The sequence below is a fragment of the Ostrea edulis genome, chromosome 3, assembly GCF_947568905.1.
Source record: "Ostrea edulis chromosome 3, xbOstEdul1.1, whole genome shotgun sequence".
NCBI lineage: Eukaryota > Metazoa > Mollusca > Bivalvia > Ostreida > Ostreidae > Ostrea > Ostrea edulis.
In genome coordinates, this window is record NC_079166.1 from 60450143 (window position 1) to 60469662 (window position 19520).

General features: G+C 35.0%; 2 protein-coding genes across 2 annotated transcripts; one reads left to right on the plus strand and one right to left on the minus strand.

Annotated features, from left to right (window-relative positions):
- Positions 1-2673: 2673 nt before the first annotated feature.
- On the minus strand, positions 2674-3960 carry LOC130052690 (P2X purinoceptor 7-like). Its single transcript, XM_056158405.1, has 3 exons — positions 3636-3960; positions 3045-3266; positions 2674-2902 (listed from the first exon to the last, which is right to left on the minus strand). The coding sequence occupies exons 1-3, from the start codon at positions 3857-3859 to the stop codon at positions 2749-2751; spliced, it is 600 nt and encodes a 199-aa protein (XP_056014380.1). The 5' UTR covers positions 3860-3960; the 3' UTR covers positions 2674-2748.
- Positions 3961-9775: 5815 nt separating this feature from the next.
- Positions 9776-13558, plus strand: LOC125677047 (uncharacterized). Its single transcript, XM_048914955.2, has 4 exons — positions 9776-10059; positions 10532-10654; positions 12095-12199; positions 13363-13558. Exons 1-4 carry the CDS (start codon positions 10018-10020, stop codon positions 13489-13491), a joined length of 399 nt encoding a protein of 132 aa, XP_048770912.2. The 5' UTR covers positions 9776-10017; the 3' UTR covers positions 13492-13558.
- Positions 13559-19520: the final 5962 nt, after the last annotated feature.

The following is a 19520-nucleotide window of genomic DNA, read 5'->3' on the forward strand; positions in this document are numbered from 1 at the left end:
GTGCACATACATGTGAATAAAATATGCATAGTGTCAGAATTAAAATGCATATTTATTATTATTAATATATAGCGCCTACTGCAATGATATAATTAATGATATAATTGCCCTAATAACGTATAAAACAATTTTAAACAACCCTTAGGAATAATAAATTACACAGAAAGGACATAAGTATGATAACAAACTACATTTGAAATAGCAACTGAAGTTGTTGTTGTTGTTTTTTTCAATGGGGTTTAGTTGGAATTAAAATTCTCTGCTTTATTGTTTGTTCATTTATATAAAAAATTCAAGACATCTTTTCACATTTTAATTAAAATATTTCAGGCCTTAAGAAGAAAATTGTTGCAGCATCCAAGCTTAAGGACTGTGCAGAGCTGGTCAAGTGGTGCAAGAGTCTGACCAACCACATGTACTGGGTTGCGGCCTCCACACCAGATGGGAATAGAGAGGTGATGTGGGCCAAATGGGAGTCAGTCGAAAACCACATCCACAATGTCCACACCGGCCACAACACTTTATTTCCAACATGTGCCCACAGCACCCTTGAAGGCAATGAGCAGAAGAAGAAGTGGTTGAAAGCAGGTAAAATATTCTACTCATTTGATTTATACTTCCAATTGATAAAGAATACAAAGATATTCTATGGATTGATGCAAAGCTACCTATTCACTTTGTAATATTACAACTGAGTAAACAAGTTTTTAGCTTTTAAAATAATTTGTTTTCTTCTTTCTGGATAGGATCAAAAGCCAGTGAGAAGATGTCAGATCTGATACTCTCCAAACAGATGAAGAAGGACATCCCGAAGCTCCCCCCCCCCTCTTCCAGACTTCCCAGATTGAGGCGTTCCACAGCACCATCAACCATTTTGCCCCAAAGATGGTTTCATTTTCATACCATGGCATGTATTGTAGGTAAGCATGCATAATAACAAATATCCATAATATTATTTCAAACAAGAAATGACCCCCCCCCCTTCCCCGCTATATTATTTTGTACCTGGTAAATCATAAAAATTATGATTAGATTTTTACTACCAAAAATATACATTATATTATAGGCTAATGATGGCTGCCATTCACTACAACGAGAATGCATCCAGGTCACAAGCTACTACTAGAGATGGTGACCTGCAGTACAAGATAAGTTTCCCAAATTTTAAGCAGGGCGACTATAGTGTTCGGAAGGTTACAGTGGAGCCTACATACGGTACCTATCACATAATCAGTTTCTTATGGTCACTTATGCCAAAATATATATATGTTGGTTTCCACTTTCACCTCAACATTTTTAACGGTAGGTAGGTAGGTTGTTGGTTTTTATTATATGTTGAATTATTCTTATGCCCCAGAGATTGAAGATCGAAGAACCTTCGTGCATTGAAATTCAGTCAACTTCAGCCGGTGCTAGTAATATGCAATTTCCGAGTTGCCCAATAGTTCTTTCCCTTTGTGCAACTCTTACGCACAGCGAGATGCAAAAGCATGAACGTAGACTTAATACAAAATTTATGTTGGTAAGGTAAATTAGGATTTTTGAAAGTTCAGGTAGGTAGTGCGTCCCAATATACTGTCATGGATAATCCGATGAATCCATTTTTAGGGTTGGACAATAAAGTGGAAACCAACATACATTTTTTAGCCTTATCAAGACAAGTAGAAATGAAATCATGACTAACAATTGTTTATTGATATATAACAGTATTGTACAGTACAATAAAAAAAATAACATCAAAAGCAAAAGAACTTTAAATATGTATGTTTCTGATTTCCTTTAACATTTCAGAATACACATCAACACTGATGAAGGAAACCCTAAAATCAGCTACTGCGACAATGCTGGAACCCATTGCCTGCCTGCCATCAGTGAAACCACCTCCTCTGTGCAGCGCATTCATGCACCCTGAAAAAGAAGAGGCAGTGTGTAATTTCAAGTCACGGTTTTGTAGGAAGGAGACAAGTGTGTGACAGTTTCGACCTGTAGTAACTAGTTGGACTTGATAGGAAATGACATTGTATATATTGCTATAGATAGATTAGTTGTAAACTTTCCTAGTATATATACAGTGTTTAGTTATTGTAAATTGATAAGTTAGCATATTGTGTATTTTACTCTAGTGACATTTTGTAGAGACTTTGCTTGTATATAAACTCCTGTCCCTTCTTACCCTATCCCTTGACTCTTTAATGGGAACATGAAAGCAGGGTCCACATCCCGTTCCATGATTCAAATTTATTTTTGTAGCCGATACTTTCCTTTTCATAACTTTACAGTGAACAGGTTTCTTTTTTCAGTTTGTCAATATTTTAGTAGCATAATGATGATTAATAACAGTAGGTGTAATTAGCTTTTCATATCCCAATCACATGTACTGTGAATGTTATTGTTTTTTCTCGAATAATGATTACTACAAAATTTAGTTTGTTTTGTTTTTTGCTATTTTCCGCCACACTCAACAATATTTCGGTTATCTGGTGACGCCCAGGTTTTATTGAAGAGACCACCGACCTTCCGTAAGTAAACTGGGAAACTTTCTCACTTACCGGCGCGAGCAGGATTCGAACTCGCGCCGACCAGAGGCTGTGTGATTTTGAATGTGATGCTTTAACCACTCGGCCACGGAGACCCCCCAAATTGAGTAATTTCAAGGACTTAGATTTTGATTTTTCAGCTGTATCAAATTGTAAGTAGAGAACTAGGGCTGAATTTAAAATGAAAATGCATTTCTTGCACATACCTGCATTATTGTGGGTCCCTGAAACCCTCATAGTCCTCAGATGGAAATGCAGCTCTTATCTTTTGAATAGCGCAAGATGGTAAGGGGACTCTGACATTTTTCCCAAGGTAGCCCCAGCACCAGCGCACAAGTTGTCGATATGATGTATATCTGTTCCTTCTGTGAAAGTTTGTATACATTAGAAAACCACTTATTTGTATAAACACTTATGAATGTGTTCATGTACACCTTTGTTTCCTGACTATTTAAAATGAAGTAAAGATAGGATGATTATAAAATGAAATACAGTAAAAGTTCTTACTCTTCAATGCTGGTCTGTAATTCTCCATACTGGGAGCGGTACTGATAGTAGGCTGTCTCAAGCACATACACATCTAGGCACACCAATGAGAATCCAGGATGCTGAGTGATGCAGGAAAGCTTTCGGTCGGATGAATCCTTTTTGCTGTTGACTCTGTCAATTTCACAACAGCAGATGCTCTCCCTCTGTGTAGGCATTAGTACACAGTATCCACAAGTACACCTACAAATCATATAGTTATACACAAATTCCGTGTCTATGCAAGTCTAAATATTTATCTTTATTTACAAGATTCTATTATTAACGGTATTTAGTATTTTTGTTACTGTTGTTATGGACGTAACTCACAAATCTGAAGCCAATAAACAATCTATATTAGAAAATATACGGCTTGGATACACGACTATCCGCTTGTCCATTAGATATATACTGTATACCCTAGATAGAATGTTCTATCGTTAAAATGATTTAAGCAGTTAAAAACAGATAAAGAAACGAATTTTTATATTCGTTTATTTAGAATGTACCACTTTTTGAAAACTAATAAAGTTTTGGAGTAGAAAAAATTGTAAGGAGTTAATTTCAATATACCAATCGGTGTTGTCCAGTCTCGGCTGATCTTCGTCGCTTCCCCCAAGCGAGGAATCTTGCTCGCTTTCATTCGATTCAGAAGCCTCAGGTTCAAACTGGTAAGGAACAATGTCCTGCAGGTCTTCTCCGTCGCTATCGTCACAAGATGAGACTTCAAACGACATGTGAAGTCCGATGTCGGAAGAAGTTGACGATCTGCTATCTCTATGTCTTACGTTGGCCATTTTGAAACTGATGTGTTGTGACGTCACATACCCCAATCGCTATATATAGTAAAACCGGAAGTGCCGCTGATTGGTTTTGAGGAGGTGCGAAAATCGGCAATTTTAACCGTGGATATCTCGCTTATAAAGGCACTTAGAAGCGTAAGATTTTCGACTCTGTATTTTATTAATAAAGATACATCAGTTCAGACTAACTTATATTTTGACTTCATGGACACTTTAATTTTTTTTTTTTTTAATCTATTACATGTATATCAAAGATTTGGGGAAATAAATCTTGAATTTATTAATCAAATTTTAAGGGAGAAATTTGTTGACAATCTCATAAAGATGCTACTGGATGAATATTTGTTCGAGTCAGAAAAATCGTTGGGGGGGGGTAATATACAATGATTTAATTCTTGTAATGTGTAATAATACGTGTTCATAAGCTACGATAACTTATTTTCGCACATATAATTTTTCAGGTACACTTCTGTACAGAGTTTTCATCCAGATGTGAAACCCACAGTAACCATGGGGGAACCTATTATGGAGAATCCATGCTCTTATGAATCCGTGGAAAAAGTAAAATACCTTGAAGTTTAATTAGTATTACCATGAGATGTTTCATTTATCTATATTATAAAGCTGATTTTGTTATGTTGTATCAAAACAGGTATTTGATGAAATTCTGAAAGACACTGTCAACAATTGCGACAGAGTTTGGACAATTGTGGGCCCTCCCATTTTCTCTCGGAAATCGAGTTTTGGAGAATATCCACAGTTGTCCAAAATGTTGTAAAGAATCTCTGTCCTCTGAACACCTTCTGGACCACTTATAGAAAATTGGACACCAATGGGATCCTGTCAATTGCAGGAAATATCAGGACCTATTGCTCGTACCCGGTATGTCTTTCGTTGCAATAAAATAAAATTATTTTAAAATTTCTTGTAACGAAAAAAAATACCGTATTTTAAATACAGGATTAGGACACTGCAAAATCAACATGGTTAAGGCTTTGTTTAAGCTTCTTTGGGATGTGGGACTTTGAAGGTATCTGTATCTCTCTCTCTCTCTCTCTCTCTCTCTCTCTCTCTCTCTCTCTCTCTCTCTCTCTCTCTCTCTCTCTCATACTGACTATGTGAAGTGAAAATTAATAATTTTAGATATATTTGTTATTAAAATCTTATTTTTTTCTAGACTTCCTAAAATGCTGGGATTTTCCTCCCCTAAAGCACAGCTATCATGTCAATCTGCAAATGGTACACAGTCTAAATTGAAACGTATTTAATGATATTGTAAACATACATATGCGCATTATATATAATATAAATGTATCCATATAGATCACCACAAGAGCTGGCAGATTATCCAGATCTTTATGTATAACATGGCGTGTGAGCTTCTGCGACACTACATTGAGGATGCCCACCTTCAGTAAGAGATGCCATCAGCTAAGGGGTACTTTAATTGGGTACCTAGGAGGCAACACATGTTTGTATTTTTATCAGAGGCTGTCTTCGCGTACTGCCTGTCACTCCATGTTTTCAGGGCTGGTATAAATAGGAACAATACGGAGACAATAAACACCAGCAAAGTACAGTTTGCCCCACTTTTTTATAAACTGAGTATGCTATTCTATATGGAGACTTTTTAGGGATGTGGTCTTGAGGTACAAATGAGTTGTTGCGCATGTTGCAAAGACATGAGTCTTACAGTTTGTCTGGCAATGACTGCAAGGGAGAGGGAGGCGATTTTGCACTAGAAGCCCACAATGCCAGACGATGAAGATTGGATTCGGGCATGTAGGAACGCAAATAGAATGGCAAAGGTGCATATTTAATAACGTTCTATTTTTGAATTACACAGAAATTTCTATATCACTTCACATTTTTCTATTCAAGCTTTCCCTCATGACATTTAATAACAACTAGCTATGATAACGGGGATTATTACGGATGTCTCTAAACACCCCCCCCCCCTAAAGAGTGGTGACAAAAAAGATAAGACTAATTTCAAAATTAGTATTCCAAACGTCCAATGCACGAGCATGCATTTTCATAGAAAATTACATTAGTTATTTCCATGTACAAATGATATACTATATAATCTAAAGAGGTTTCATATTCATATGAAAATATTTTCAATATTGTGTAGTTTCCGAGAATACCCACAAACAAAAGTACCGGAGACAAATGATTATAAGAAACAAAGTAAAAGCAATATGCTACCTGACTTCGTTAAGGGATCATAAATATGAATAGATCAGGTCACTTCCACGCCTCTGACCGATGGGAGGGGAAGAACCATTGTAGCCTGGATAGTGCTACTTGGGTTTTGACTTTAAACCCAAGGCAATAACAATGGCACCAATACTCGCATGATTTCTTGCTGCCATTGGCATCACACACTATCCACTTCACTGACTTCTCTGACTCCCCCTCCCCAAATTTCCGGCATTTTTTAGGTCCCCATTTGTCTGCGTTGCGGCGTTACTCGTCTCTGGCTCAATTCGAGCACTGTCTGGTGTATCACACTACAACATAAATGTTAATTCGATGACAGAAATAATCCAATCAGAAAACACACGCATCCCCCCATTAAAAAGATACGTTGGATGTTCCGAAGACAAATTAAACAAAAGGATTAAAAATGAAAATATTTCAAGTTGAAATAAAACATATACCTGTCCATATAAAAAACTTGGATCCTGAGGTTCCTCTAACCTCCAAGTTGACCTTTGCACCTGTGGCAACTTTTAAGTCTCTTGCCTATTAATGAATAAATTATATATATATATATTTAGATTCATGAACACATGGTGAAGAGACAGGGTATTGCCGAATCGTCTGATCAATACTACAGCTATGCCTACGGAATGAAGGAAGTTACTGAGTTCAGGTACATGCACTAGTATTTCATTCCATTTTTTGTCTGTATCAACTATTAACTAGTTATAAAAGTAATTTTTAAAAATACATATTTATTTTGTTATAAAGATCCATCATAAGAGATCATGGCATCCTATGTAGCGAGAAATTAGATGACCTGTGTGGAGAACATCTGGAAGAGGGCATTAGGAAAATTACAGAGCTATGCAACGAAAATTTGTATGCATATGCTGGACATGTATCGGCAACCAACTCCCTGGATTAACGCCTACGACCTAATCCTATCATCATTTCCAAAAAACAGCGAGAAAAGTCGGAGGACTTTAACTTCATGACGAAGAAACAGCTTCAGGAAAGATTGAACAGTTTGACCTGGACGAAAAAATGAGCATTGAGTGGAAAGAAATTAAGAAGGGAAAAAAGAAGGATATGTAAAGTTTTAAACAAATCTTGGGAGTCTGTACGGTTGACGGTACATGTACATATGCTCATTACTCTACAAGATGAATTAACTTATATATAACTATGATATTTACTCACTAGATATTTCTCCAATAAATCAAATATTTACTTAAAATTAATCGATTATCATGTGTCTGATCATTCTGTAATTCATTATATATACAAAAATATTTCCGATTTCCCATAACTAATTTCTGTACCTTTTCAATAAGTGTGTCTTTTCTTCTACAAAATAACTTTGCAACGTTTGAGGCCTTCTCGTTCATCTTGGCCGGCCTCTCGCGTCCCCCTTATCTCCCGATTGTTACCATTGACTCCTTCCCACTCTTTGTTATTTTTTTCTATATCAATAGTTAAAATTTATTTTCATGTACATAAATCATTCAACTCAGTCACATTTTTATTATGTTATTTAATTGTATTTTTAAAAGCATGTATGAGAGAAATGAGAAAGAGATATTTGTTATTGTTATTCATTTGTTAATTTATTTTTCATCAGCTGCAATATATATATATATATATATATATATATATATATATATATATATATATATATATGTGTGTGTGTGTGTGTGTGTGTGTGTGTGTTTTCTGGACAGTGGTCTTTCTTGTCTTCTCTTTTATTCCAATATATAAGGATACGAATATAGTGCGTATGACTTAACAAAACAATACAAGGCAACAACAATAATGGACCTCCGTAAAAATATTATCTCATATATGAGCTGTAGGATTGGTCAGGCTTCTTTACAATTCTTTTCAATACCCCGTCATGGATATACATCTTGCGAATGCAGTAATTTTTCTTTCATGTGATAAAAAAGCACACTGAACACAGAACTACCACCGCACTATTACATGTATCTATATATTTTATAACTCTATGACAAAGACAAAACTTTATCCACTTTACGCCGGGTTTTTTTCAGCGATTCGGAAATCGTCGCGAACAAAGCGGAAATTGAATGCACGCAGAAACAAGATGTGTTTGTGAAACACAAATCCCCCTGATAATGGCCAATTCCGAAGATAGCCAATTTCACAAGGGCAAATATCTTGGTACCAGTAGAAAGATCTTGTCCAAAAAAAATGCTCATGTACAATATGAAAGCTCTAATATTTACCATTTATAAGTTATGACCAATGTAAAAATAAAATTAAAAGTAGGTCAAATGTCAAGGTCAAAAGGTTCAATACCAATGGAAAGGTCTTGTCACAAGGAATACTAATGTGAAATATCAAAGCTCTATAACTTATTGTTCAAAAGTTATTAGCAAGGTTAAAGTTTTCAAAAAGTATGCCAAACTCCAAGGTCAAGGTCACGGGGTCAAAATGTTATTAGCAAGATTTAAGTTTCAGACAGAATGACAGACAGGATAAAAACAATATGCCCCCCGATCTTCGACCTCGGAGGCATAAAAACCTAATATACGGTGCATCTAAATTAAATCGGAATTTCTTGTTTCAGAAAAAACCAAACACCCAAAACAATGATACCTGGATTAGCTGACATCTATTTTGGTTGGTTGTATAATGTGTAACGTTCCTCTCGAGGATATTTCACTTTTATGGAGACGTCACCATTGCCAGTGAAAGACTGTGAAATTTAAACCTATTTCGGCATTTATGGCCTTTGAGAAGAGAGGGATCTTTATCGTGCTACACTTGCTGTCACATGGGCCTTTCTTTGGTTTATTGTGTTTTGTTGTTGTTATTTTGCAGCCCTTCACCGACAATGGTGACGTTTGGAACCATAGTTGCCAACCTCCAACATGTAAAAAGAGGGTCATGACCCTCTTTGGAAAGCAAAAAATCTATTCATAATCCGTAATGGCATTCACGACATAATTACTAGGATTATATGTGCTATAAGTGTTTATATTTTCAAAATAATTACAACATAAACTTGTATATTGTGTATTTATTGAAGAGAAGCATTGTAACTGACAGTGGCATGTTTCATTCTTTAGTTCAGATCTGAATTCAGTGTGAATTTTCTTTAAAATATTAATGAAGGTGTTGGTAAAAATAACGACAGTGATTAGATTACTTGTGCTAAAGTATTTTTTACATAATCTTGCATTTTGGCATGTTTTGTCAGATTATTTTTATTTCCAGGCCCAATAGTGCGCATTACACAATGGACAGTAAGTTCCATGGTGTCCTCATTGACTTTCCTTATTCATGGAAAGTCGTTTTCCAAAATTGCTGGAGATACACAAGTATCCTTTTCTTTTGTGTTGGCGTATCTGCTGGTCCTGATAAGGAACTCTTCTTAGTGGAAGTCATCTTACATAACGACTGCAATCCCCAATTTGTCAAAACAACTCACAAGTTAACACCTGCTTTGATAACTTCTCTGTGATGTACATGACCATCGCCATAAGAAGCAACTCTTAGCTTCCCAGTAAGGGGTGTACTTTATATAGGCTTGACTTCTTTAAATGGATCTGTTATGTAACCTGACCTCTTGGTTACGAAGCAATGCTCTACCATTGTGCTACCGCGACCGTTATGAGATAGGAAATGGACAAAGATTGAGGGAATTGAGTTTTATTTTTGTAAATCTTTCTTTTAGGTGTTTGCCAAGATCGAAAGCCTTGTTTCCTCATCCATTCCATTATATAAACAAGTGAAGATATAAAGTGCAAATGTAAAGAACAGACACCTGCAATCAGAAAAGAACGCGTACGATTTCGTCAGAAGAGCACAAAGTACAAGTAGGAACAGGCCCTGATAAGTCACGTCAGATAAGATCGTACGGAATAGTACATAGGTCTTGGCGAAGTACGATTCACATTTTAGATCGGATTTGAGTGAATATGATGCTGAAGATTTGTTTGTATGTCTCCTGTGTTTCTATGGTAAGTACAGTGCACGGTAATGAAAAGAAAAGCAGCTAAAAGACTGCGTTACCATCATCATGCCAGATAGATACCCCGTTTAACATTTGACGAGTTTTTGAAGGAAATAACTTATATATCTATAAACTCGCTAACCATAATACAATATGTAGATAATGACAAAAGACACACATAAAGAATGGGGTTGTGGGAAGTTATATATTTGAAGATGTGAATATTGATCAAATATATACATTTAATAGACATTTAATGTTATGAACTTTATGGTAGTTAAAACTACTAATACCGTCCCTTTACATGTACCATTCTGTGCATGTACCCATGAAAGAAATTTCTCGTGTGATGTAGTTTCTATTATAACAGGTACATATGTATAATATCTTATTATTATAGATTCCACTCGGGAATTTTCTGAATTCTACAGACGCTGTTATGTATTATGTGACATTCGGGGCTTTTCTTACTTCTACAGGCATTGGCTGCGACGACAAAGCATCCACATCCTCATTCCACACACATGCACCACACAGGAACGCACCCCACACATGAGCCATCAGTATCCGAGTCTTTCTTTTTCTACTATGACTACCACACGGTATGCATGAATTTTTCATAAATATTCAAATCTGATAGTTTCAAATTCATATACATATAGTTCTAAGCCATATTCATTAACATACATAATTAGCTTGGCTATTGAAATATATGAATGTTCAATATGTATGACAAAAAAACCCATTGAAAATCAATTAATGTATTCAATGTAAGAATTTTCAAAATTTTGATTACTGCTCGATTGAGTTCACTTAGAATTATACAATGAAGTCTACGCAAACATAGGTAACAATTGCTCCTTCCCCAAACACTCGGCATTTAGATGTGTGAATAACGGGTCTTTTCGATATGACCTTAAGCTCTAAATTTGTAGTACACGTACTTCACCTACAGCTGGTGACGTCTCAATATGAGTGAGAAATTCACAACTAACAATCAACCATCAATAATAACTTCGTGAAAGAAGGAAACATTCAGTAGGTCGGTGATGTCATGGTTGACGTTCCGAAATAATCGTCAGAAACTGAACTAAACGTAAATTATAACTTTCTTGTCTGAAGTTTGTAGGTGTTTGGCTAAATTAAAAGGTTTAAATGTAGGTCAATTATAGAGTGCGTTTGCGAACTGTAAGTCAAGTTCCTTGAGATTTCTCAATATGAATGGAGTTATCCCGTGGGGGTTAGAATAGGTCCTCAGTACCCCTTGCTTGTCGTAAGAGGCGACTAAATGGGGCGGTCCTTTGGATGATACCGCAAAAACTGAGGTCCCGTGTCACAGCAGCTGTGGCACGATAAAGATCCCTCCATGCATGCTCAAAGGCCGTAAGCGCCGAACATTGGCCTAAAGTTTGCAGCACTCCATCAGCAGTAGAAACGTCTCCATATGAGTGAAAATGTTAAAAATATGAAACCAACCAACATATGGAGATAAGTACTGTTACTTGATATATCTAAATCACCAAGTAAATTTAGTCCCGTGGGGATCCAGATTACAATGGGTCCTCAGTACTCTTTGCTTGTCGTAAGAGGCGACTAAATGAGGCGGTCCTTCGGACGAGACCGCAAAAACCAAGACTCTTTGTCACAGCAGGCGTTGCATGTTCAAAATCCCTCCCTGCTCAAAGGGCATAGGCCTAAATATTACAGTCTTCCACCGGCAATGGTGAAGTTTACGTGAAACGTTCTCGAGTGGGATGTTTAACAATTATACAATCAATCTTTTGCTATATGAAAGGGGAAGATAACAAACAGTGACCGATCTCATAACTCGTACAGGGAATACAAAATGGAGAGTTGGACAAACACGGGCTTCTAGATATACATGTACCTGAGGTGGGATCAGATGCCTAGGGGGGAGTAAGCATCACCTGTCGTCCGGTCAAACAACGGTGAACCCTATATCATGTGAAACAGATATGGGACTTAAAATCTGAATTTTCCATTTGAAAAATGATTGTACTTATACAGTCTCTATTTTATAGCATACTCTACTAGTCAGAGCATCCAGACATAAGTGCTACATCTATCAGACGAGCGCACAGGAACAGGTAGATGTTCATTCATCACATGGACTCCATACGATTGAGGTGAGTAAAGCTGAACATCTTCATTTATTTCAATACATGGACATACTTTCATACATATTTGAATACAAAGGCGTATATTGAAAAGAAAAGGTTAAGATAAAGAACATTGATCAATGTCATTATTCCCATAAAGAATTCAAAATTGGGAGTAGGGCAACAACGGACTCCTTAACATACTAGAAATGGGACCAGGTTACCAGGTTTTGAAAATAGTTGACGAAATGAATTTAAATCGTCGGTCGGCGTAAAACGTTGCAGTTGATATCCTCATGTGTTTTCAGAAATGAAATTAATTTTATTTTTAAATATAGAGCTCACAATTCTTTTTGCTTGTTCTACGTATGATAAGTTTTTAAAGCGCGGCAGGCTACTGACAAACACATTGATAGTGCATGAGTTTCAACAGTCTCGCCCAAAGTCAACATTTCGAAAATTCTATGGTCGTTTTACCGATTTAGTTTGCAAATGCTGTCTGACGTGTTTCATACCGATTGTTAGACCTTTCTTGACACTTTGATTTTGACCACGGATAACTCCGCTTACCTGATCAAGATACAGGGCTCACGGCGGGCTGTGACCGGTCGACAGGGGATGCATACTCCTGCTAGACACCTGATCCCACTCTTGGTATATCCAGGGGTCCGTGTTTGCCCAATTCTCTATTTCGTATTGCTTATTGGAATTATGAGATTGATCACTGCTCGTTATATTCGGGTTGTCTCATGGTTTTTTTTTTTCTAGATAGGTTAAATATGCTAGTAAAATGTTAGTTTAAAGCAGAATTTTCAATTAACAAGTTAATTCTGAACATAATTAAACAGTTTCTAGTGTTTGTCACATCTCGTTTGCTTTGAAAATTGATATTTTCTATTAAGCAATACATGGATATATATATATATATATATATATATATATATATATATATAAACAAAATATGGCAGGCGCCTTGTTTAAAAATATCTTAGTTAAGCATTATACCATTAGAAATGTAGAAAATAAAGTTTGACAATTTTCAGTTCAAATCGTGTCTATGCCGCTTTTAAATTGATTTGATTGAGGAAAAAACACAGGTTTTGAAGAGAACTGGAATCCATTGTATATCTGGACAGTTTTTATCTAAACACATTTTTTTAATGATGGGGTTCACTTCGATTTCTTTTTAGAAAAATGTTATCGACACCATCGACTCCAACGCTCCTATGACGACTGTAACGCACGATGATTTGGTGGCCATGAGTAACATACTGGGAAAAAAGTGTGGCGAGATGAACACAATTTATCAGATTAACTAGGCTGTCCTGGACCAAAGCCACCATTCACTTGTTAGAATCAGTTGTGGAATGAAAAGGCGTGATGTTATTTGTTTGTTTTATTCGAAAATCTTTCATCAAAACTGATACCTCACCAGCTGTAGTCTGAAATAGCGATGGAAAGTACGGGAAAATCACAGGGGATAAGCCCGTTTTGGGCCCGAACTCTTGATACCATATATATATATATATATATATATATATATATATATATGGTATCGCAGAGGTCCGGCCCAAAACGGGCCTAGCCTCTGTGGCAAAAATAAGAAAGTAAATCATCTATAAACAATGCAATATGTATTCAGAGAAACTGCACATGGATGAGCGAAGATATTCTTCCAAAATAAATCAATGAGACTAAAGTCAGACTCTAGGAGCATTGTGTGTTACCAGTAAATAGGATCTTATATAGTGTACTAATGTGAATGGAATTGCCCATGGAACTGTTATTCAAAGTGTGTGCTTAAACTAGATAGATATCATAGCGCAACGTTTAGTTTTTAGTGAATTCGTTCATATCATAACCAACCTTGATTTTTAAAAACAAAAATATATTAAAAGAAACAAAGATATATTCGAAATCAAAGGGACTGGTTCACGAGTTTTGATAAAAACATTTTTCATCTTTGATGTTAAACATTAAAAATATAACTCAATTAATGTTGACAGCCAAACTTTTGACCGTCTGAATGCAAGATTAAAAGCAATATTTTAGCCTTAAATCAGTGTTATGTAAACAAAGACTCGAGTCTTTTTCATGTACACATACAAAGTGGAAGATTGGTTTTGTAATATAAAGCATCTTAATTTTGCATAGTCACAAATTTTAACTTTTAGATGACACATTTTATCTCAAAACTGCTTGAAATGTGAAATATATAATAAACATGGATCGATTTCCATATCTTTTAAAAATTTCGTAAACAATACAATACCGCAATCTTTGTTTACAAAACAAATAATAAACTCTCTAAAATGAGCTTCTGTAATAATGTATAACCTTAATGTTTATGTGAAATTCTTTACACACTTTAGACATTAGAATTTGATCATTAAAAGTGAAAAAGAAGATTTTGGGGGGAATCGTGAATCAGTCCCTTTAAAAGCAACCCCGAAGTTATGTATTTGCCAATATTACATAATTGTATATGCATAAGGCTATAAACTGTCTCCATTTTAATGAAAAATATGGTGCATTTTATTATACCTACTATAAGCGCAGCATAAGTGTATATAATGTATAAAACTTTAGCATTATTTTCACATGAATGAAAAAGGTTAAGATAACGAACAGTGATCAATGAAAGGTACAGATAACGAACAGTGACCAATTTCATAATTTATATTAGGAGCTTGGCAAATACGGATTCTAAATGTGCCCTGAATCGCCACAACTGTGTGATCTTCCGAATGATATTGTAGCGTTCTATATCATATACCTAGTACTGTATCAGCCCTGATACACCTATCTTGGCTAGGGTGAGACAGCTGCAAGGAGGTAGGGCTGTCTAGCCCTAATTGCCGAGATATCTCTGTCTCGGCCCTTTGTCAAGGGGCTGTCTTCCATCAAATTTCAAATGGCTATTTCTTCTTTAATCTTTTGAAATCTAACAAAACTACATGAAAACATGATCATACACACAATTTCCCCCCCCAAATATAATACTTTCTTCCACGACAAAATTTAATTTAAGCAGAAAAATTAAATAAATACGTTTTCAAAAACAGCGCTAAATTGTAGCGAGTATCTAAGCAAACGGGGTAGCCCAAGTAACAATTGTTTATTTAGAACAATACCACGTTTTAACTTCAATTTAAAAAAATAAAAAATAATCAACGTTCTTGGCGATAGAAAACAGTAGGAAAATTATGGAGGGTGACTGAAGCATTTTCAAAAATTCCCGGTCCTAGTGGAGATCAAAATGTTAATTTACGGCAATTTAGATGTAGAAAACCGCTTTAAAACGATTTCTGAAATCTAAAATCCCGAGGACTTGGCAATAAAACAAAAAAAGCAGAACCAATATCTTCCGACGTATTCCAACGACTTATATATACTAAACAGATGGGAAACGGTAAAAAAAAATACTTCAATATAAGGTAACATTCCCTAAGCAAATAAATAACAGCATCAGATCTGTAAACATTCCAGTTCATACGATGACGCCACGTAAACAAAGTTCCATAACTCTTACAAATTATATGAAATAATCAAAATGGGCAAGTTTGGTAAATTCAAAAAAAAAATTAATAATAATAATTCACTTATTTCCAATTTCGTATTAATTAGTAAACTCCAAGGAGCTGCTTAATAGTATATACATGTACATGAACAACACAACGATAGATGTGACGAGTTTCTCAGTCAAGCAGTTCAGTTAATTGAAACGTCCAGATTCTGGATGTCCATAATTAATCATCCAATTAGCGTGACCAGCAATGGAATAAAGCTACAAAACTCAGACTTTAGCATGTTTCACAATGCCAACAGTACTGGAAACATAACCATTCATGTAAATCCACTGAAGGAATGAAATTATTATAGTCAAATATCGTTGCCATTTGTACAGTATACCATGTATTCATATTTGGGTCAATACCCACCCCCACCCCCAATTTTTAAAAAAATGTTTATTAACTTGTTGTGTTTTAGGTATATGATATAAACAATATCATACTCTAATGTTGATCTCGGACCTAGGATTGCCCCTCGAGTGATCTTGGCCCTCGCCCTACGGGCTCAGGCTGAGATCAACTCTCGGGGCCAATCCCAGGTCCGAGATCAACATCAGAGTGTGATATTCTATATGTGTCAGGCGCTATTGTAGCGTTCTGGGTCAGATCCTACGTCTGCTAATTTGGATACTTAACAGTTAAGGAACTCCAAACTGATAGGAATTGCGATCTCAGACGGAGTGTCACTAAAGGTCGTGAACTCAAACGTAGGCGTAAACCTAGATGTAAACGTAACGTGCGCATGAGAACATATATCAAAATCAATAATCTAAATATGGCTATGTCTTTGGAGCAAATATTGAGTACCACCTTTTTTCTATTAATACTTTTTTTTTATCCTCATAATTGAGCTGATTGCCGGTTTTGGAACACTTTGAAGATAGAAAAAGATTATGCCATTGATTACGATCTTGTCGCAATTAATAATAATCTCATAATGACAACATATTAATCAGATTTCTTATAATTCTCCTGTCAATTATCAATTTAGTTAATATTTTCATACAGTTTTAAAAGTCACCTGTAGATCTAAGTAAGCCTAAAAGCACCCGTAGATTTTCTCGTAATTTTCCACGTAAACGTACGCTACGACTTTTACTAAAACACAAAAAGAACTCGCACGTTACGGTTACGTCTAGAATTACGTCTACGTTTAAGCTTACTACTTTTAGTAAAACTCGGCCTATGGCCTTGATCAATTAAATAGATAGGAGTTATGAGATTGATCACTGTTCGTTATCTTCACCTTTCATCTGGTAGCGATCCCAGATATACATTTTATGACCTAGTAGCGATCCACATAATCGTAGAAATTAATTAGAAAAACTCAATAATTAGTTTGTTTTGTTGTTTTGAACATATTTTATTGATGAAATCAAAAGGATTGGGAACAAGTTCTGACAACTTACAAGTCCCTCTCCTAAAATATTACAATATGTCATGCAAGGTAATAATTAACAGGTATAATGTACAATGATTAAACAAATCTACAAGTTTCTTCTATAAATTTATGAACAACTGAAAAATAGTTATATTAGTTTGCAGAGGTAAATTGACATCACCGCATAATAACAATTTTGTATCAATATTAACCAAGTCAAGCATGAAAAGGCGATTAAAAAGATCATTTCTAGCCCTGGAGTAATTTTTACAAGCAAAAAAGAAATGATATATATCTTCATTAGTATGTCCACATGAACAAAACGGAGAATTTGTAATATTTAATTTATAAAGATCATAATTAAGTATACAGTTGTATCTTAGCTTTGTATGAATAATGTTGATATATCGTTTTCCAAAAGAGTAATATGATGGTGGTATTGTAATGTCTGTTATTATATTTTTGCGGAATGAATTGATTGAGATGGCTTCTCTGGTTTCTACATTTAATAAATTCCACTGTTTTACAGAGTCAGGTACAAATGATTTTTTGAATAACTCTAATCTGCATTTTGGAATGTAAAACTTATCATTGTTTCTAGTATTATAAAGGGATATATTTTCATGTTTATGTGGAATAATTTCATTTAAATGATCAGGGGCGCTACCATTCCAAATTTTAAACATGGTAGTCATTTTTGCAATATAACGTCTACTTTTTAAAGTTAGCCAGCCTGTTTCTGAATAAAGGGATTCTCTAGATGCAAAAATAGGAAGACCAGTAACAATTCTAGCTGCACGTAATTGTACTTTTTCAAGCTTATCAGTATCGTGAACAGAACAGCCATCCCAAACAATTGAAGCATATTCAAGAGTAGGTCTAATAAAAGCTATATACAATTTTGACAGATGTTTTCTGCCAATTTTGAACTTAAGCCTTTTTAAAAGCCCTAATTTTTTAAAAGATTTATCAACTATGGAATCAATGTATAAAGACCAACTGAGGTTATGTGACAATAATAAGCCTAGATGACGATGGACTGGAACACACTCCAATCTATCACCTTGGAAAAATAATTTCGGTAAAATAGAGTTATCTTTTTTCGAAAAATAAACAGCTTTAGTCTTGGATGGATTGAATTTGAGTAACCACTTATTTGACCATTTTTCTAGTATATGTAAATCATAATTAAGCTTGTATTCAATTTCCAGCATATTATATGAGGACTGCTGGAGTGAGTTGTCATCAGCAAATAATCTACACATTGATAGCATATTTACAGCAACATCATTAACATAAATCACAAATAGTAAAGGTCCTAAACAGAACCTTGGGGTACACCAGCAAATATATCAAGTTGTGACGATAAAAGGTCCTTATACATTACTTTTTGTGATCTGTGACATAAGTAGCTTCTGAACCAATGTAAAAGACTACCAGATATACCATAAGTTTGTAATTTGAAAATAAGACCATTATGCCATACTCTATCAAATGCTTTTGATAGGTCACAAAATATCATACAACATGATTTCCCTTCATCAATACTTTGAACAATACTATGATAAGTTTCTAATAATTGATAAACTGTAGAATGACCTGGTAAAAATCCAGCTTGATATCGATAAAATAGATCATTACTATGAAAATAATTATATACATGTTTGAAAATAATTCTCTCCAAAATTTTACTAACGCATGATAATAGCGAGACAGGTCTATAATTAGATACTATTGACGGGTCTTCCTTCTTAAAAAGAGGAATGACGTGAGCAATTTTCCAAAAAGATGGGAAAATATTTTCTGACAATGATCTGTTGAATAGTATAGTAAGTGGTTTGATAATGGTAGTTTTTGTTGATTTCAACATTTTATGGCTAATGCTATCTGGGCCAACAGCTTTATTAACTGGGAGTATTGTAATAATATCCGATACTTCTTGTTCTTCAATAATAATGCTATTTAAGGAACCATTACATAAGCAATACATGTTTGGTAGTGTTTCATTGGTGTCATCAATATTGGTAATTGATGAAAAATATGCATTCAATGCTTCTATTTTATCAGAATCAGAATATACTAACTTGTTATCGCCGTTGTTATCATTAATTTGTATTGGAGGTATTTCATTCGATGATTTAATATTAAACGAATCTTTCATCAGCTTCCAATATAACTTATTATTGTCTTTACTAGAATCGGCTAAGTAGGTTTCTATATTGTCATAATAATTTGTTATCACGTGTTTTTTCATATTGTTAACCGAATTCCGAACTTTTCTATAAGCAGACCAGTCGGAGTCATTTTTTGATTTTAATGCTTTATTGCGAAGTCGATCTCTAATTCTGATTGTCTTCCGTATCATAGAATCAAACCATGGTTTATCTCGCGGGCG

Bases quoted from the DNA above. Each gene is read 5' to 3' on its own strand.
- LOC130052690 (XM_056158405.1), bottom strand. From the start codon at position 3,859: ATGGCCAACGTAAGACATAGAGATAGCAGATCGTCAACTTCTTCCGAC. The intron at 3,267-3,635 runs GTATATTGAAAT...TATGATTTGTAG, and splicing joins AGACTGGACAACACCGATTG to GTGTACTTGTGGATACTGTG. The intron at 2,903-3,044 runs GTAAGAACTTTT...AAACTTTCACAG, and splicing joins TTACAGACCAGCATTGAAGA to AAGGAACAGATATACATCAT.
- LOC125677047 (XM_048914955.2), top strand. From the start codon at position 10,018: ATGATGCTGAAGATTTGTTTGTATGTCTCCTGTGTTTCTATG. The intron at 10,060-10,531 runs GTAAGTACAGTG...TTACTTCTACAG, and splicing joins ATGTCTCCTGTGTTTCTATG to GCATTGGCTGCGACGACAAA. The intron at 12,200-13,362 runs GTGAGTAAAGCT...ATTTCTTTTTAG, and splicing joins ATGGACTCCATACGATTGAG to AAAAATGTTATCGACACCAT.